Raw genomic sequence first — 21,249 nt, 5'->3', positions numbered from 1 at the left:
AGGTTGTGTGGTATAGGTTGTGTTGTAAGATGGCGTCGTTTAGGTTGTGTGATAAGATGGCATGGTATAGGTTGTGTGATAAGATGGCGTGGTACAGGTTGTGTAATATAGGTTGTGTGATGAAGATGGCGTGGAACAGGTGTGTGGTACAGGTTGTGTGATAAGATGGCGTGGTACAGGTTGTGGTACAGGTTGTGTGATATAGGTTTGTGTGATAAGATGGCGTGGTACAGGTTGTGTGATAGGTTGTGTCGGTTGTGTGTGGTATAAGATTGGCGTGGTACAGGTTGTGTGGTATAGGTTGTGTGATAAGATGGTGTGGTACAGGTTGTGTGGTATAGGTTGTGTGATAAGATTGTGTGGTACAGGTTGTGTGGTATAGGTTGTGTGATAAGATGGCGTGGTACAGGTTGGAACAGGTTGTGTGATAAGATGGCGTGGTATAGGTTGTGTGGTATAGGTTGTGTGATAAGATGGCGTGGTACAGGTTGTGTGGTATAGGTTGTGTGATAAGATGGCGTGGTACAGGTTGTGTGGTATAGGTTGTGTGATAAGATGGCGTGGTTGTGTGGTTGTGTGTGATAGGTTGGCAGTGGTATAGGTTGTGTTGTAAGATGGCGTGGTATAGGTTGTGTGGTATAGGTTGTGTGATAAGATGGCGTGGTACAGGTTGTGTGGTATAGGTTGTGTGATATAGGTTGTGTGATAAGATGGTGGTACAGGTTGGTATAGGTTGTGATATAGGTTGTGTGATAAGATGATGGCGTGGTACAGGTTGTGTGGTATAGGTTGTGTGATAAGATTGTGTGGTGCAGGTTGTGTGGTATAGGTTGTGTGATAAGATGGTGTGGTACAGGTTGTGTGATATCGGTTGTGTGATAAGGGCGTGGTACAGGTTGTGTGATATAGGTTGTGTGATAAGATGGCGTGGTACAGGTTGTGTGGTATAGGTTGTGTGATAAGATGGCGTGGTACAGGTTGTGTGGTAAGATGGCATGGTACAGGTTGTGTGGTATAGGTTGTGTGATAAGATGGCGTGGTACAGGTTGTGTGGTATAGGTTGTGTGATAAGATGGTGTGGTACAGGTTGTGTGGTATAGGTTGTGTGATAAGATGGCGTGGTACAGGTTGTGTGGTATAGGTTGTGTGATAAGATTGTGTGGTACAGGTTGTGTGGTATGTGTGGTATAGGTTGTGTGATAAGATGGCGTGGTACAGGTTGTGTGATAAGATGGCGTGGTACATGTTGTGTGGTGTAGGTTGTGTGATAAGATGGCGTGGAACAGGTTGTGTGGTATAGGTTGTGTGATAAGATGGCGTGGTACAGGTTGTGTGATATAGGTTGTGTGATAAGATGATGGCGTGGTACAGGTTGTGTGGTATAGGTTGTGTGATAAGATGGCGTGGTACAGGTTGTGTGGTATAGGTTGTGTGATAAGATGGCGTGGTTGTGTGATAAGATGGCGTGGTAGGTTGTGTGGTATAGGTTGTGTGGTATAGGTTGTGTTGTAAGATGGTTGTGGTTTAGGTTGTGTGATAAGATGGCATGGTTTGTGTGATAAGATGGCGTGGTACAGGTTGTGTGGTATAGGTTGTGTGATAAGATGGCGTGGAACAGGTTGTGTGGTACAGGTTGTGTGATAAGATGATGTGGTACAGGTTGTGTGATATTGTGTGAGGTTGTGTGATAAGATGGCGTGGTACAGGTTGTGTGATATCGGTTGTGTGATAAGATTGGCGTGGTACAGGTTGTGTGGTATAGGTTGTGTGATAAGATGGTGTGGTACAGGTTGTGTGGTATAGTTGGTCTTGTTGTATAGGTTGTGTGATAAGATGGCGTGGTACAGGTTGTGTGGTATAGGTTGTGTGATAAGATGGCGTGGTACAGGTTGTGTGGTATAGGTTGTGTGATAAGATGGCGTGGTACAGGTTGTGTGGTATAGGTTGTGTGATAAGATTGTGTGGTACAGGTTGTGTGGTATAGGTTGTGTGATAAGATGGCGTGGTAACAGGTTGTGTGATAAGATGGCGTGGTATATGTTGTGTGGAATAGGTTGTGTGATAAGATGGCGTGGTACAGGTTGCGTGGTACAGGTTGTGTGATAAGATGGCGTGGTACAAGTTGTGTGGTGTATTGTGTGATAAGATGGCGTGGAACAAGTTGTGTGGTATAGGTTGTGTGATAAGATGGCGTGGTACAGGTTGTGTGGTATAGGTTGTATGATAAGATGGCGTGGTACAGGTTGTGTGGTATATTGTGTTAAGTGTGATGGTAAGGTTGTGTGGTACAGGTTGTGTGGTATAGGTTGTGTGGTATAGGTTGTGTTGTAAGATGGCGTGGTACAGGTTGTGTGCTATAGGTTGTGTTGTAAGATGTCGTGGTACAGGTTGTGTGATATAGGTTGTGTGATAAGATGGCGTGGTATAGGTTGTGTGGTATAGGTTGTGTGATAAGATGGCGTGGTACAGGTTGTGTGGTATAGGTTGTATGGTGCAGGTTTTGTGATAAGATGGTGTGGTACAGGTTGTGTGGTATAGGTTGTGTGGTATAGGTTGTGTGATAAGATGGCGTGGAACAGGTTGTGTGGTATAGGTTGTGTGATAAGATGGCGTGTGTGGTACAGGTTGTGTGATAAGTGTTGTGTGGTATAGGTTGTGTGATAAGATGGCGTGGTACAGGTTGTGTGATATAGGTTGTGTGATAAGTTGGCGTGGTACAGGTTGTGTGGTATAGGTTGTGTGATAAGATGGCGTGGTATAGGTGTTGTGATTAGATGGTGTGGTACAGGTTGTGTGATATCGGTTGTGTGATAAGATGGCGTGGTACAGGTTGTGTGATATATGTTGTGTGGTAAGATGGCGTGGTACAGGTTGTGTGATATCGGTTGTGTGATAAGTTGGCGTGGTACAGGTTGTGTGGTATAGGTTGTGTGATAAGACAGTGTGGTACAGGTTGCGTGGTATAGGTCTTGTTGTATATTTTGTGTTGTAAGATGGCGTGGTATAGGTTGTGTGATAAGATAGCGTGGTACAGGTTGTGTGATAAGATGGCGTGGTACTGGTTGTGTGGTATACTTTGTGTGATAAGATGGCGTGGTAAAGGTTGTGTGGTATAGGTTGTGTGATAAGATGGCGTGGTACAGGTTGTGTGGTATAGTTTGTGTGATAAGATGGCGTGGTACAGGTTGTGTGGTATAATTTGTGTGATAAGATGGCGTGGTACAGGTTGTGTGGTATAGGTTGTGTGATAAGATTGTGTGGTACAGGTAGTGTGGTATAGGTTGTGTTGTAAGATGGCGTGGTACAGGTTGTGTGATAAGATGGCGTGGTACAGGTTGTGTGGTATAGTTTGTGTGATAAGATTGTGTGGTACAGGTTGTGTGGTATAGGTTGTGTGATAAGATGGCGTGGAACAGGTTGTGTGATAAGATGGCGTGGTATATGTTGTGTGGAATAGGTTGTGTGATAAGATGGCGTGGTACAGGTTGCGTGGTACAGGTTGTGTGATAAGATGGCGTGGTACAAGTTGTGTCGTGTAGGTTGTGTGATAAGATGGCGTGGAACAAGTTGTGTGGTATAGGTTGTGTGATAAGATGGCGTGGAACAGGTTGTGTGGTATAGGTTGTGTGATAAGATGGCGTGGTACAGGTTGTTTGGTATAGGTTGTGTGGTACAGGTTGTGTGATAAGATGGCGTTGTACAGGTTGTGTGATATAGGTTGTGTGATAAGATGGCGTGGAACAGGTTGTGTAGTATAGGTTGTGTGATAAGATGGCGTGGTACAGGTTGTGTGGTATAGGTTGTGTGATATAGGTTGTGTGATAAGATGGCGTGGAACAGGTTGTGTGGTATAGGTTGTGTGATAAGATGGTGTGGTACAGGTTGTGTGGTACAGGTTGTGTGATAAGATTGTGTGGTACAGGTTGTGTGGTATAGGTTGTGTGGTATAGGTTGTGTTGTAAGATGGCGTGGTACAGGTTGTGTGGTATAGGTTGTGTGATAAGATGGCGTGGTACAGGTTGTGTGGTATAGGTTGTGTGATTAGATGGCGTGGTACAGGTTGTGTGGTATAGGTTGTGTGATAAGATGGCATGGTACAGGTTGTGTGGTATAGGTTGTGTGATAAGGTGGTGATAAGATGGCGTGGTACAGATTGTGTGGTACAGGTTGTGTGATAAGATTGTGGTACAGGTTGTGTGGTATAGGTTGTGTGATTAGATGGCGTGGTACAGGTTGTGTGGTATGTGTGATAAGATGGCGTGGTAGGTTGTGTGATAAGATGGCGTGGTACAGGTTGTGTGGTATAGGTTGTGTGATAAGATTGTGTGGTACAGGTTGTGTGGTATAGGTTGTGTGGTATAGGTTGTGTTGTAAGATGGTTGTGTGGTAAGGTTGTGTGGTATTGGTTGTGTGGTATAGGTTGTGTTGTAAGATAAGTACAGGTTGTGTGGTATAGGTTGTGTGGTATAGGTTGTGTTGTGTGATAAGATGGCGTAGTACTGGTTGTGTGGTATAGGTTGTGTGATTAGATGGCGTGGTACAGGTTGTGTGGTATAGGTTGTGTGATAAGATGGCGTGGTACAGGTTGTGTGGTATAGGTTGTGTGATAAGATGGCATGGTACAGGTTGTGTGGTATAGGTTCTGTGATAAGATGGCGTGGTACAGGTTGTGTGTTATAGGTTGTGTTATAAGGTTGTGTGATAAGATGGCGTGGTACAGGTTGTGTGGTATTGTTTGTGTGATAAGATGGCATGGTACAGGTTGTGTGATAAGATGGCGTGGTATATGTTGTGTGGTATAGGTTGTGTTGTAAGATGGCGTGGTACAGGTTGTGTGATAAGATGGCGTGGTACAGGTTGTGTGGTATAGTTTGTGTGATAAGATGGCGTGGAAGGTTGTGTGGTATAGGTTGTGTGATAAGATGGCGTAGGTTGTGTGATAAGATGGCGTGGAACAGGTTGTGTGGTATAGGTTGTGTGATAAGATGGCGTGGAACAGGTTGTGTGGTACAGGTTGTGTGATAAGATGGCGTGGTATAGGTTGTGTGGTATAGGTTGTGTGATAAGATGGCGTGTACAGGTTGTGTGTGATATAGGTTGTGTGATAAGATGGTGTGGTACAGGTTGTGTGGTATAGGTTGTGTGATATAGGTTGTGTGATAAGATGGCGTGGAACAGGTTGTGTGGTATAGGTTGTGTGATAAGATGGTGTGGTACAGGTTGTGTGGTACAGGTTGTGTGATAAGATTGTGTGGTACAGGTTGTGTGGTATAGGTTGTGTGGTATAGGTTGTGTTGTAAGATGGCGTGGTACAGGTTGTGTGGTATAGGTTGTGTGGTATAGGTTGTGTGATAAGATGGCGTGATATAGGTTGTGTTGTAAGATGGCGTAGTACAGGTTGTGTGGTATAGGTTGTGTGATAAGATGGCGTGGTACAGGTTGTGTGGTATAGGTTGTGTGATAAGATGGCGTGGTACTTGGTTGTGTGGTTGTGTGATAAGATGGCGTGGTATAGGTTGTGTGATATAGGTTGTGTGATAAGATGGCGTGGTACAGGTTGTGTGGTATAGGTTGTGTGATAAGGTGGGATGGTGCAGATTGTGTGGTACAGGTTGTGTGATAAGATTGTGTGGTACAGGTTGTGTGGTATAGGTTGTGTGATTAGATGGCGTGGAACAGGTTGTGTGGTATAGGTTGTGTGATAAGATGGCGTGGTACAGGTTGTGTGGTACAGGTTGTGTGATAAGATTGTGTGGTACAGGTTGTGTGGTATAGGTTGTGTGGTATAGGTTGTGTTGTAAGATGGTGGTACAGGTTGTAAGATGGTATTGGTTGTGTGGTATAGGTTGTGTGATAAGATGGCGGTTGTGTACAGGTTAGTACAGGTGTGTGGTATAGGTTGTGTGATAAGATGGCGTGGTATAGGTTGTGTGGTATAGGTTGTGTGATAAGATGGCGTGGTATAGGTTGTGTGATAAGATGGTTGTGTGGTATAGGTTGTGTGATAAGATGGCGTGGTACAGGTTGTGTGGTATAGGTTGTGTGATAAGATGGCGTGGTACAGGTTGTGTGGTATAGGTTGTGTGATAAGATGGCATGGTACAGGTTGTGTGGTATAGGTTCTGTGATAAGATGGCGTGGTACAGGTTGTGTGGTATTGTTTGTGTGATAAGATGGCATGGTACAGGTTGTGTGATAAGATGGCGTGGTATATGTTGTGTGGTATAGGTTGTGTGTAAGATGTGTGATAAGATGGCGTTGTGTGATACAGGTTGTGTGATAAGATGGCGTGGTACAGGTTGTGTGGTATAGGTTGTGTGATAAGATTGTGTGGTACAGGTTGTGTGGTATAGGTTGTGTGATAAGATGGTTGTGGATACAGGTTGTGGTTGTGTGATAAGATGGCGTGGTATATGTTGTGTGGAATAGGTTGTGTGATAAGATGGCGTGGTACAGGTTGTGTGGTATAGGTTGTGTGGTGTACAAGTTGTGTGGTATAGGTTGTGTGATAAGATGGCGTGGTACAGGTTGTGTGGTATAGGTTGTGTGATAAGATGGCGTGGAACAGGTTGTGTGATAAGATGTGTGATAAGATGGCGTGGTACAGGTTGTGTGGATAGGTTGTGTGATAAGATGGCGTGGTACAGGTTGTGTGGTACAGGTTGTGTGATAAGATGGCGTGGTACAAGTTGTGTGTGTAGGTTGTGTGATAAGATGGCGTGGAACAAGTTGTGTGGTATAGGTTGTGTGATAAGATGGCGTGGAACAGGTTGTGTGGTATAGGTTGTGTGATAAGATGGCGTGGTACAGGTTGTTTGGTATAGGTTGTGTGATATAGGTTGTGTGATAAGATGGCGTTGTACAGGTTGTGTGGTATAGGTTGTGTGATAAGATGGCGTGGAACAGGTTGTGTGGTATAGGTTGTGTGATAAGATGGCGTGGTACAGGTTGTGTGGTATAGGTTGTGTGATATAGGTTGTGTGATAAGATGGCGTGGAACAGGTTGTGTGGTATAGGTTGTGTGATAAGATGGTGTGGTACAGGTTGTGTGGTACAGGTTGTGTGATAAGATTGTGTGGTACAGGTTGTGTGGTATAGGTTGTGTGTGTATAGGTTGTGTTGTAAGATGTGTGGTATAGGTTGTGTGGTATAGGTTGTGTTGTAAGATGGCGTAGTACAGGTTGTGTGGTATAGGTTGTGTGATAAGATGGCGTGATATAGGTTGTGTGGTATAGGTTGTGTGATAAGATGGCGTAGTACTGTTTGTGTGGTATAGGTTGTGTGATTAGATGGCGTGGTACAGGTTGTGTGGTATAGGTTGTGTGATAAGATGGCGTGGTACAGGTTGTGTGGTATAGGTTGTGTGATAAGGTGGGATGGTGCAGATTGTGTGGTACAGGTTGTGTGATAAGATTGTGTGGTACAGGTTGTGTGGTATAGGTTGTGTGATTAGATGGCGTGGAACAGGTTGTGTGGTATAGGTTGTGTGATAAGATGGCGTGGTACAGGTTGTGTGGTACAGGTTGTGTGATAAGATTGTGTGGTACAGGTTGTGTGGTATAGGTTGTGTGGTATAGGTTGTGTTGTAAGATGGCGTGGTAGAGGTTGTGTGGTATTGGTTGTGTGGTATAGGTTGTGTTGTAAGATGGCGTAGTACAGGTTGTGTGATAAGATGGCGTGGTATAGGTTGTGTGGTATAGGTTGTGTGATAAGATGGCGTAGTACTGGTTGTGTGGTATAGGTTGTGTGATTAGATGGCGTGGTACAGGTTGTGTGGTATAGGTTGTGTGATAAGATGGCGTGGTACAGGTTGTGTGGTATAGGTTGTGTGATAAGATGGCATGGTACAGGTTGTGTGGTATAGGTTCTGTGATAAGATGGCGTGGTACAGGTTGTGTGTTATAGGTTGTGTTATAAGATGGCGTGGTACAGGTTGTGTGGTATTGTTTGTGTGATAAGATGGCATGGTACAGGTTGTGTGATAAGATGGCGTGGTATATGTTGTGTGGTATAGGTTGTGTTGTAAGATTGTGTGGTATAGGTTGTGTGATAAGATGGCGTGGTACAGGTTGTGTGGTTGTAGGTTGTGTGATAAGATGGCGTGGAACAAGTTGTGTGGTATAGGTTGTGTGATAAGATGGCGTGGAACAGGTTGTGTGGTATAGGTTGTGTGATAAGATGGCGTGGTACAGGTTGTTTGGTATAGGTTGTGTGGTACAGGTTGTGTGATAAGATGGCGATAAGATGGCGTGGACAGGTTGTGTGATATAGGTTGTGTGATAAGATGGTGTGGTACAGGTTGTGTGGTATAGGTTGTGTGATATAGGTTGTGTGATAAGATGGCGTGGAACAGGTTGTGTGGTATAGGTTGTGTGATAAGATGGTGTGGTACAGGTTGTGTGGTACAGGTTGTGTGATAAGATTGTGTGGTACAGGTTGTGTGGATACAGGTTGTAGGTTGGTATAGTTGTGTGATAAGATGGCGTGATATAGGTTGTGTTGTAAGATGGCGTAGTACAGGTTGTGTGGTATAGGTTGTGTGATAAGATGGCGTGATATAGGTTGTGTTGTAAGATGGCGTAGTACAGGTTGTGTGGTATAGGTTGTGTGATAAGATGGCGTGATATAGGTTGTGTGGTATAGGTTGTGTGATAAGATGGCGTAGTACTGTTTGTGTGGTATAGGTTGTGTGATTAGATGGCGTGGTATAGGTTGTGTGATAAGATGGCGTGGTACAGGTTGTGTGGTATAGGTTGTGTGATAAGATGGCGTGGTACAGGTTGTGTGGTATAGGTTGTGTGATAAGATGGCGTGGTACAGGTTGTGTGGTATAGGTTGTGTGATAAGATGGCAGTTGTGTGAACAGGTTGTGTGGTATAGGTTGTGTGATAAGATGGCGTGGTACAGGTTGTGTGTGGTGATACAGGTTGTGTGGTACAGTGTGATAAGATTGTGTGGTACAGGTTGTGTGGTATAGGTTGTGTGGTATAGGTTGTGTTGTAAGATGGCGTGGTACAGGTTGTGTGGTATAGGTTGTGTGGTATAGGTTGTGTTGTAAGATGGCGTAGTACAGGTTGTGTGGTATAGGTTGTGTGATAAGATGGCGTGATATAGGTTGTGTGGTATAGGTTGTGTGATAAGATGGCGTGGTACAGGTACTGGTTGTGTAAGATGGCGTATAGGTTGTGTGATATAGATGGCGTGGTACAGGTTGTGTGGTATAGGTTGTGTGATAAGATGGCGTGGTACAGGTTGTGTGGTATAGGTTCTGTGATAAGATGGCGTGGTACAGGTTGTGTGTTATAGGTTGTGTTATAAGATGGCGTGGTACAGGTTGTGTGGTATTGTTTGTGTGATAAGATGGCATGGTACAGGTTGTGTGATAAGATGGCGTGGTATATGTTGTGTGGTATAGGTTGTGTTGTAAGATGGCGTGGTACAGGTTGTGTGATAAGATGGCGTGGTACAGGTTGTGTGGTATAGTTTGTGTGATAAGATTGTGTGGTACAGGTTGTGTGGTATAGGTTGTGTGATAAGATGGCGTGGTACAGGTTGTGTGGAATAGTTTGTGTGATAAGATTGTGTGGTACAGGTTGTGTGGTATAGGTTGTGTGATAAGATGGCGTGGAACAGGTTGTGTGATAAGATGGCGTGGTATATGTTGTGTGGTATAGGTTGTGTGATAAGATGGCGTGGTACAGGTTGTGTGGTATAGGTTGTGTGGTATAGGTTGTGTGGTATAGGTTGTGTTGTAAGATGGCGTGGTACAGGTTGTGTGGTATAGGTTGTGTGATAAGATGGCGTGATATAGGTTGTGTGGTATAGGTTGTGTGATAAGATGGCGTGTGGTATAGGTTGTGTGGTATAGGTTGTGTGATAAGATGGCGTGGTACTGGTTGTGTGGTATAGGTTGTGTGATTAGATGGCGTGGTACAGGTTGTGTGGTATAGGTTGTGTGATAAGATGGTGTGGTACAGGTTGTGTGGTACTAGGTTGTGTGATAAGATGGGTGGTACAGGTTGTGTGATTAGATGGCGTGGAACAGGTTGTGTGGTATAGGTTGTGTGATAAGATGGCGTGGTACAGGTTGTGTGGTACAGGTTGTGTGATAAGATTGTGTGGTACAGGTTGTGTGGTATAGGTTGTGTGGTATAGGTTGTGTTGTAAGATGGCGTAGTACAGGTTGTGTGGTATAGGTTGTGTGATAAGATGGCGTGATATAGGTTGTGTGGTATAGGTTGTGTGATAAGATGGCGTAGTACTGGTTGTGTGGTATAGGTTGTGTGATTAGATGGCGTGGTACAGGTTGTGTGGTATAGGTTGTGTGATAAGATGGCGTGGTACAGGTTGTGTGGTATAGGTTGTGTGATAAGATGGCATGGTACAGGTTGTGTGGTATAGGTTCTGTGATAAGATGGCGTGGTACAGGTTGTGTGTTATAAGATGGCGTGGTACAGGTTGTGTGGTATTGTTTGTGTGATAAGATGGCATGGTACAGGTTGTGTGATAAGATGGCGTGGTATATGTTGTGTGGTATAGGTTGTGTGACATTAGGTACTTATAGGAACATATAAAGAGAACAGTGAGAAGAAAGTCAGTCACATTTCCATGGTCTCTTCCACAGGCACATCCCAACCCTGTCAGTTCATCTCTGAGCTTTGAACACTTGGAATGAGGTCTTGTGTTTTCATGGTCTCTTCCACAGGCACATCCCAACCCTGGCAGTGAATCTCTGAGCTTTGAACACTTGGAATGAGGTCTTGTGTTTTCAACTTCATAAATCGGGGCTTATTACGATAATAGTGTCTGTTTTAAGCCACGTCGCCCTGGAATGCCTGGAGCATAGCGGCTTCCTCCGCTTAACCAATCAGCATAGCAGCTCCGATTAACCAATCTTAATTAAGAAGCTTTTGTGTTTCTCCTTCATCAGACCTTGCCTGGCAGGTTTTTTTCTTTCTCAGTTTTGAAGTCTAAATGATTGCCTCTTCTTTCCACGTGACTGTTCAGGGCTTTACAGCTTCACCAACACATTATACAGCAGCATGTTGTGTCTCATACATCGCCAAGAGAAGGGAGAGAGAGAGAAGGGGGAGAAAGAGAGGAGAGGGAGAGAGAGAAGGGGGAGAAAGAGAGGGAGAGAGAATGGAGAGGGAGAAAGAGAGAGGAGGGAGAGAGAGAGAGAGGGGGAGAGAAAGAGAGGAGAGGGAGAGAGAGAATGGAGAGGGAGAAAGAGGCAGAGAGAGAGGAGAGGGAGAGAGAGGGAGAAGGAGGGATAGAAAGAAGGGGGAGAAAGAGAGGGAGAGAAAGAAGGGGGAGGGAAAGAGAGAGGGAGAGAAAGAAGGGAGAGAGAGAGGAGAGGGAGTTCACATGTCTCTCTATATTTGCTATCCTCCTTGTTGTCACAGCAATTTCCCAAGTTGTTCATCAGCCTTAGATGTTTCTCTCATTTCCATGATGCCAATCTTGTCCAATCCACCTGAGCATCTCACTGAACATGAGGAATACATTTAGTTTACTCTCAAGTTAGAGTACAGTATGTTCAATAAAAAGAGACAAACGATAAACATTCTCCTGCTGCTGTATATTATATTAAACGCTGTACAATATCATTGTACACATTTATTTTCTGAAAGATAACCAGACAACGTTCTAACACTGTGTAATGGTCATAGACAACGTGTCTAGTTTGTTCGCTGTGAACACATATGCTTCAATTAAGCTTACTGCTGAAGTTATAATGAGGTGGAAATATAGTAGAGCTTGTGTTAGATGTGAAACAGCCTTTTTTAAAGCTTCACATCTGGTGCAACCAGCCAGTGAGTCCAGGCCTCCGGTCCCTGCTAGCTAATTACTGCTAACACCTAACAGCTTATTACCATGTATTATGATTGAAATGTATCTAGACTGGACCAGGAACCACTCCTGAAGCAGAGGCTGTGAGGTAGAGAGGATCACTGCTGAGTAGAGTGTTATGTCTAGATTAGGACAAATAATTACAGCTGAACACTTCAAATCCATGCATGTATAGGAGGACATATTATAGTGGATATTGTGGTGATATAGTAGGTCATAAAGTGGAATAGTAGTGGAACAATAGACAAACATCCACATAATTATAACCTTTCGGTTTATGCAGATAGCGTCGCTATTTTTTAAAAAGTGAATAAATTACAGAATATGGCTTTAATGTGTATTATATTATTTTAATCATCCAGTCGCTCTGCTGTTTGAATATTACAGTTGTGGTATATAGTACATTGTGTAGTTCATGTCCTTTAACTTCCTGTATCTCTCTGTGTTTCCTCTGTAGGTGTGGTGCAGGAAGGTCCAGCTGCAGTTCCCAGAGACAGAGCTGATAGAGTGGGAGCAGGGGGACCATGAGGAGAAGTTCTCCCCCAGTGGAGCCGGTGCCAGTCCCAGAGTCCTCAACCCCCTGAGGCTGTTCGCTAGGGGGGTTCCTGGAGCTGTCGGGCCCCCCAGCCTTAAACATAACCCCATCAGGGACATGACATACCTAGACAACATGGAGGACTTCTGGGATTGGTTATCCAACCAGACAGATGTTCAGGCCAGCCAGGTCAGAGCCAAGCGACGACCCATCGTCAAGACAGGCAAGTTCAAGAAGATGTTTGGCTGGGGAGACTTCCACTCCAACATTAAGACTGTCAAGCTTAACCTGCTGATCACCGGGAAGATCGTGGACCACGGTAACGGAACGTTCAGTGTCTACTTCCGCCATAACTCCACCGGCCTGGGGAACGTGTCGGTGAGTCTGGTGCCGCCGTCTAAAGTGGTGGAGTTTGAGATAGCTCAGCAGTCCACACTGGAGACAAAAGACTCTAAAGCTTTCAACTGTCGTATCGAGTATGAGAAGACGGACCGCAACAAGAAGACGGCTCTGTGCAGCTTCGACTCCTCCAAGGTGTGTTACCAGGAACAGACACAGAGCCACGTCTCCTGGCTCTGCTCTAAGCCCTTTAAAGTCATCTGCATCTACATCGCCTTCTACAGTGTGGACTACAAACTGGTGCAGAAAGTCTGCCCGGACTACAACTACCATAGTGACACACCCTACTCCTCCACTGGCTGAAGGTCTGCCGGACTACACCTACCATAATGAAACTCCGTACTCCTCCACTGGCTGAAGGTCTGCCCGGACTACAACTACCATAGTGACACTCCCTACTGCTCCACTGGCTGAAGGTCTGCCGGACTACAACTACCATAATGACACTCCCTACTGCACCACTGACTGAAGGTCTGCCTGACTACAACTACCATAATGACACTCCCTACTCCTCCACTGACTGAAGGTCTGCCGGACTACAACTACCATAATGAAACTCCCTACTCCTCCACTGGCTGAAGGTCTGCCCGGACTACAACTACCATAATGACACTCCCTACTGCTCCACTGGCTGAAGATCTGCCGGACTACAACTACCATAATGACACTCCCTACTGCTCCACTGGCTGAAGGTCTGCCGGACTACAACTACCATAATGACACTCCCTACTGCTCCACTGGCTGAAGGTCTGCCTGACTACAACTACCATAATGACACTCCCTACTCCTCCACTGGCTGAAGGTCTGCCGGACTACAACTACCATAATGACACTCCCTACTCCTCCACTGGCTGAAGGTCTGCCTGACTACAACTACCATAATGACACTCCCTACTCCTCCACTGGCTGAAGATCTGCCGGACTACAACTACCATAATGACACTCCCTACTGCTCCACTGGCTGAAGGTCTGCCGGACTACAACTACCATAATGACACTCCCTACTCCTCCACTGGCTGAAGGTCTGCCTGACTACAACTACCATAATGACACTCCCTACTCCTCCACTGGCTGAAGGTCTGCCGGACTACAACTACCATAATGACACTCCCTACTCCTCCACTGGCTGAAGGTCTGCCGGACTACAACTACCATAATGACACTCCCTACTGCTCCACTGGCTGAAGGTCTGCCCGGACTACAACTACCATAATGACACTCCCTACTGCTCCACTGGCTGAAGGTCTGCCGGACTACAACTACCATAATGACACTCCCTACTCCTCCAATGGCTGAAGGTCTGCCGGACTACAACTACCATAATGACACTCCCTACTCCTCCACTGGCTGAAGGTCTGCCGGACTACAACTACCATAATGACACTCCCTACTCCTCCACTGGCTGAAGGTCTGCCGGACTACAACTACCATAATGACACTCCCTACTCCTCCACTGGCTGAAGGTCTGCCGGACTACAACTACCATAATGACACTCCCTACTCCTCCACTGGCTGAAGGTCTGCCGGACTACAACTACCATAATGACACTCCCTACTCCTCCACTGGCTGAAGGTCTGCCGGACTACAACTACCATAATGACAACAACTACCACAATATCACCAACCCTGGTTACAATATCACCAGCCCAGGTCACAATATTACCAACCCTGTTAACAATATCACCAACCCTGGTCACAATATTACCAACCCTGGTTACAATATCAACAGCCCCGGTTACAATATCACCAACCCTGGTTACAATATCACCAGCACTGGTCACAATATTACCAACCCTGGTTACAATATTACCAACCCTGGTTACAATATTACCAATCCTGGTCACAATATTACCAACCCTGGTCACAATATCACAAACCCTGGTCACAATATTTCCAACCCTAGTTACAATATTACCAACCCTGGTTACAATATTACCAAACCTGGTCACAAAAACACCATCCCTGGTCACAATATCACCAGCCGTGGTTACATATAACCAACCCTGGTTACAATATTACCAGCCCTGGTCACAATATTTCCAACCCTAGTTACAATATTACCAACCCTGGTCACAATATCACCAACCCTGGTCACAATATTACCAACCCTGGTCACAATATTACCAACCCTGGTTACAATATTACCTAACCTGGTCACAATATCACAAACCCTGGTCAAAATATCACCAACCCTGGTCACAATATCACCAACCCTGGTCACAATATTTCCAACCCTAGTTACAATATTACCAACCCTGGTCACAATATCACCAACCCTGGTCACAATATTACCAACCCTGGTTACAATATTACCAACCCTGGTCACAATATTACCAACCCTGGTCACAATATCACCAACCCTGGTCACAATATTACCAACCCTGGTTACAATATTACCAACCCTGGTTATAATATCACCAACCCTGGTCACAATATTACCAACCCTGGTTACAATATTACCAATCCTGGTCACAATATTACCAACCCTGGTCACAATATCACAAACCCTGGTCACAATATTTCCAACCCTGGTCACAATATTACCAACCCTGGTCACAATATCACCAACCCTGGTTACAATATCACCAACCCTGGTCACAATATTACCAACCCTGGTTACAATATTACCTAACCTGGTCACAATATCACAAACCCTGGTCAAAATATCACCAACCCTGGTCACAATATCACCAACCCTGGTCACAATATTACCAACCCTGGTTACAATATTACCAACCCTGGTCACAATATCACCAACCCTGGTCACAATATCACCAGCCGTGGTTACATATAACCAACCCTGGTTACAATATTACCAGCCCTGGTCACAATATTACCAACCCTGGTTACAATATCAACAGCCCCGGTTACAATATCACCAACCCTGGTTACAATATTTTTATTTTTATTTTTTTTACCTTTATTTAACCAGGTAGGCTAGTTGAGAACAAGTTCTCATTTACAACTGCGACCTGGCCAAGATAAAGCATAGCAGTGTGAACAGACAACACAGAGTTACACATGGAGTAGACAATTAACAAGTCAATAACACAGTAGGAAAAAAAAGGGGAGTCTATATACAATGTGTGCAAAAGGCATGAGGAGGTAGGCGAATAATTACAATATTGCAGATTAACACTGGATTGATAAATGATCATGTACAGGTAGAGATATTGGTGTGCAAAAGAGCAGAAAAGTAAATAAATAAAAACTGTGGGGATGAGGTAGGTGAAAATGGGTGGGCTATTTACCAATAGATTATGTACAGCTGCAGCGATCGGTTAGCTGCTCAGACATCAGCTGCTCTGATGTTTGAAGTTGGTGAGGGAGATAAAGGTCTCCAACTTCAGCGATTTTTGCAATTCGTTCCAGTCACAGGCAGCAGAGTACTGGAACGAAAGGCGGCCGAATGAGGTGTTGGCTTTAGGGATGATCAGTGAGATACACCTGCTGGAGCGCGTGCTACGGATGGGTGTTGCCATCGTGACCAGTGAACTGAGATAAGGCGGAGCTTTACCTAGCATGGCCTTGTAGACGACCTGGAGCCAGTGGGTCTTGCGACGAATATGTAGCGAGGGCCAGCCGACTAGAGCATACAAGTCGCAGTGGTGGGTAGTATAAGGTGCTTTAGTGACAAAACGGATGGCACTGTGATAAACTGCATCCAGTTTGCTGAGAAGAGTGTTGGAAGCAATTTTGTAGATGACATCGCCGAAGTCGAGGATCGGTAGGATAGTCAGTTTTACTAGGGTAAGCTTGGCAGCGTGAGTGAAGGAGGCTTTGTTACGGAATAGAAAGCCGACTCTTGATTTGATTTTCGATTGTAGATGTTTGATATGAGTCTGGAAGGAGAGTTTGCAGTCTAGCCAGACACCTAGGTACTTATAGGTGTCCACATATTCAAGGTCGGAACCATCCAGTGTGGTGATGCTAGTCGGGCATGCGGGTGCAGGCAGCGATCGGTTGAAAAGCATGCATTTGGTTTTACTAGCGTTTAAGAGCAGTTGGAGGCCACGGAAGGAGTGTTGTATGGCATTGAAGCTCGTTTGGAGGTTAGATAGCACCAACTCTGGTTACAATATCACCAACCCTGGTTACAATATTACCAACCCTCTTCACGATATCACCAACCCTGGTTACAATATTACCAACCCTGGTCACAATATCACCCGGTAGCTTGGTGAGTTGTATGGTGGAAGTGGGCCATTGGGTATGGTGGGGTGGAGCCTCTTTCTTGGGGGAGTCCCTGGTTACAATATCACCAACCCTGGTCACAATATCACCAGCCGTGGTTACATATAACCAACCCTGGTTACAATATTACCAGCCCTGGTCACAATATTACCAACCCTGGTTACAATATCAACAGCCCCGGTTACAATATCACCAACCCTGGTCACAATATTACCAACCCTGGTTACAATATCACCAACCCTGGTTACAATATTACCAACCCTCTTCACGATATCACCAACCCTGGTTACAATATCACCAACCCTGGTTACAATATTACCAACCCTCTTCACGATATCACCAACCCTGGTTACAATATCACCAACCCTGGTTACAATATTACCAACCCTCTTCACGATATCACCAACCCTGGTTACAATATTACCAACCCTGGTCACAATATCACCAACCCTGGTCACAATATTACCAACCCCGGTTACAATATCACCAACCCTGGTTACAATATCACCAGCCCTGGTCACAATATCACCAACCCTGGTCACAATATCACCAACCCTGGTCACAATATTACCAACCCTGGTCACAATATTACCAACCCTGGTCACAATATCACAAACCCTGGTCACAATATCACCAACCCTGGTCACAATATTACCAACCCTAGTTACAATATCACCAACCCTGGTCACAATATCACCAGCCGTGGTTACAATATAACCAACCCTGTTTACAATATTACCAGCCCTGGTCACAATATTACCAACCCTGGTCACAACATCACCAACCCTGGTTACAATATCACCAACCCTTGTTCAACCCTGGTTCTGTTAGAATAATCACAACATGATCAACATGGTATCCCCAAGCTGAATCCCCAAGCTGACAAGGTAAAAATCAGCTGTTCTGCCCCTGAGCAAGGCAGTTAACCCACTGTTCTCCTGAACAAGGCAGTTAACCCACTGTTCTCCTGAACAAGGCAGTTAACCCACTGTTCCCCTAAACAAGGCAGTTAACGCACTGTTTGCCTGAGCAAGGCAGGTCACCCACTTGTTCCCCTGAACAAAGCAGTTAACCCACTGTTCCCTTGAGCAAGGCAGTAAACCCACTGTTCCCCTGAGCAAGTCAGTTAACCCACTGTTCCCCGGGCGCCGTTGACGTGAATGTTGATTGTAAGGCAGCCCCCCACACCACTCAGAGGGGTTAAATGTGGAAGACACATTTCAGTTGAATGAATTCAGTTGAACAACTGACCAGGTATCCCTTTCCTTTTTTTAAACCCCTTTTCAACCCTGGTTGACCGTTCTGTTATGATGACCAACCCTGGTTCTGTTATGATGACCATTCCTGGTTCTGTTATGATGACCAACCCTGATTCAACCGTTCTGTTATGATGACCACCTGGGTTTTTTATTTTTTACCTTTATTTAACCAGGCAAGTCAGTTAAGAACAAATTCTTATTTTCAATGACGGCCTAGGAACAGTGGGTTAACTGCCTGTTCAGGGGCAGAACGACAGATTTGTACCTTGTCAGCTCGGGGATTCGAACTTGCAACTTTTCGGTTACTAGTCCAACGCTCTAACCACTAGGCTACCTTGCCGCCCCGGGGGGGCCACGAGGCTACCGTTCTGTTCTGATGACCAACCCTGGTTCTGTTATGATGATCAACACTAGTTAAACCGTTCTGTTATGATGACCAACCCTGGTTTATCATTCTGTTATGATGACCAACCCAGGTTCTGTTATGATGACCAATCCTGGTTCTGTTATGATGACCAACCCAGGTTCTGTTATGATGATCAACACTGGTTCTGTTAATGACCAACCCAGTTTCTGTTATGATGACCAACAGGTTCTGTTATGATGACCAACCCTGGTTCTGTTATGATGACCAACCCAGGTTCTGTTAAACCAACCCTGGTTCTGTTATGATGTCCATCTCTGGTTGACCCTTTGTTATGATGACAACCCTGGTTGACCATTCTGTTATGATGACCAACCCAGGTTGACCGTTCTGTTATGATGACCAACCCTGGTTTACCATTCTGTTATGATGACCAACCCTGGTTTATCATTCTGTTATGATGACCAACCCTGGTTTATCATTCTGTTATGATGACCAACCCAGGTTCTGTTATGATGACCGATCCTGGTTAAAACATTCTGTTATGATGACCAACCCAGGTTCTGTTATGATGACCAACCCTGGTTCTGTTATGATGACCAACCCAGGTTCTGTTATGATGACCAACCCAGGTTCTGTTATGATGACCAACCCTGGTTCTGTTATGATGACCAACCCAGGTTCTGTTATGATGACCAACCCTGGTTCTGTTATGATGACCAACCCTGGTTCTGTTATGATGACCAACCCTGGTTCTGTTATGATGACCATCCCAGGTTCTGTTATGATGACCAACCCAGGTTCTGTTATGATGATCATCTCTGGTTGACCGTTTTGTTATGATGACCAACCCTGGTTGACCATTCTGTTATGATGACCAACCCAGGTTGACCGTTCTGTTATGATGACCAACCCTGGTTTACCATTCTGTTATGATGACCAACCCTTTTATCATTCTGTTATGATGACCAACCCAGGTTGACCGTGTTATGATGACCAACCCTGGTTTACCATTCTGTTATGATGACCAACCCTGGTTGACCATTCTGTTATGATGACCAACCCAGGTTGACCGTTCTGTTATGATGACCAACCCTGGTTAAACCGTTCTGTTATGATGACCAACCCTGGTTGAACCGTTCTGTTATGATGACCAACCCAGGTTGACCGTTCTGTTATGATGACCAACCCTGGTTTACCATTCTGTTATGATGACCAACCCAGGTTCTGTTATGATGACCGATCCTGGTTAAACCATTCTGTTATGATGACCAACCCTGGTTCTGTTATGATGACCAACCCTGGTTCTGTTATGATGACCAACCCTGGTTCTGTTATGATGACCAACCCTGGTTCTGTTATGATGACCAACCCAGGTTCAGTTATGATGACCAACCCTGGTTCTGTTATGATGACCAACCCAGGTTCTGTTATGATGACCAACCCAGGTTCTGTTATGATGACCAACCCAGGTTCAGTTATGATGACCAACCCTGGTTCTGTTATGATGACCAACCCAGGTTCTGTTATGTTGACCAACCCAGGTTCTGTTATGATGACCAAACCTCGTTGACCACATGACGACCCCTCTGTTCCTCCTCCTCATCACCTCCATGTGTTCTCAGTAAATCCCAGCCAATTAGAACAGTCCAGATGTGTAGTATTAGGGTAGACCAGAGGCTCTCACTACCACATGACACCCTGCAGTCCTATACAACAATGCTAACATCAAATCACTTCCTAGCCTTGTTAAATATCTAAATATTCTATAATCTCGAAGGCATTTAAAAAAAATGTTTTTGATTCTCTTAGGAGAATTTCAAGTCCAAACAAACATTTGCTAGTTTTTTGTTCCTATTTCTTACTTTAATACAACATGCTGACTGTTTGGGTAAATTATACCATTGTAACAATCCTGGCCAGGTGGCTGATAACAACAGAAGGTACAGGACAGATACAGTGAGCTCCAAAAGTGTTGGGACAATGATGTTGTTTTGGCTCTGTGCTCCAGGACTTTGAAATGATACAATGACTATGATGTTACACTACAGACTATCAGCTTTAATTTGAGTTTATGTGATCCATATTGGTTGAATCTTTTAGAAATTACAGCACTTTTTGTACATAGTCCCACCCCCCATTTTAGGTGACCAAAAGTATTGGGACAAATTCACTTTATGTATAAAAGTAGTAAAATGTTAAGTATTTGGTACATCAAGCTTGTGACGACACATTTGCTGTTTGCTTTGGTTGTGTTTCATATTATGTTGTGGCCAATAGAAATGAACGGTAAATAATGAAGTTTTAAAGTCCATTTTATTTTAAATAAGAATAGAATATGTTTCTAAACACTTTGTTTATTTATTTGTATCTATTTTTAGGACAAATTCTTATTTACAATGACGGCCTACGAAAGGGCAAAAGGCTGGTGACGACTGGGATTAAACATAAATAAAATACAGGATGAAACACACATCACGACTAGAGTTACAACACAACACTTCATAAAGAGAAACCCAAGACAATCACATAGCAAGGCAGCAACACATGTCAACACAGCATGGTAGCAGCACAACATGGTAGCAGCACAGCATGGTAGCAGCACAACATGACAACAACATGGTAGCAGCACAGCATGACAACA

At 44.7% G+C, this 21,249-nt stretch overlaps 1 protein-coding gene across 1 annotated transcript in view; it reads left to right on the top strand.

The window, feature by feature from the left end:
- LOC135521085 (neurexophilin-2-like) overlaps positions 1-13,090 on the top strand; it is a 135,033-nt gene extending 121,943 nt beyond the window's left edge. The window contains exon 2 of the mRNA XM_064947030.1: positions 12,311-13,090. Coding sequence (XP_064803102.1) covers positions 12,311-13,090 — 780 coding nt within the window. The remainder of the gene's footprint in view (positions 1-12,310) is intronic.
- The last annotated feature ends 8,159 nt before the right edge of the window (positions 13,091-21,249 follow it).

Source organism: Oncorhynchus masou, chromosome 29 (genome assembly GCF_036934945.1).
Source record: "Oncorhynchus masou masou isolate Uvic2021 chromosome 29, UVic_Omas_1.1, whole genome shotgun sequence".
Classification (NCBI taxonomy): domain Eukaryota; kingdom Metazoa; phylum Chordata; class Actinopteri; order Salmoniformes; family Salmonidae; genus Oncorhynchus; species Oncorhynchus masou.
Note: the sequence above shows the minus strand (reverse complement) of the source record. Positions and strands in the feature narration are given on the sequence as shown.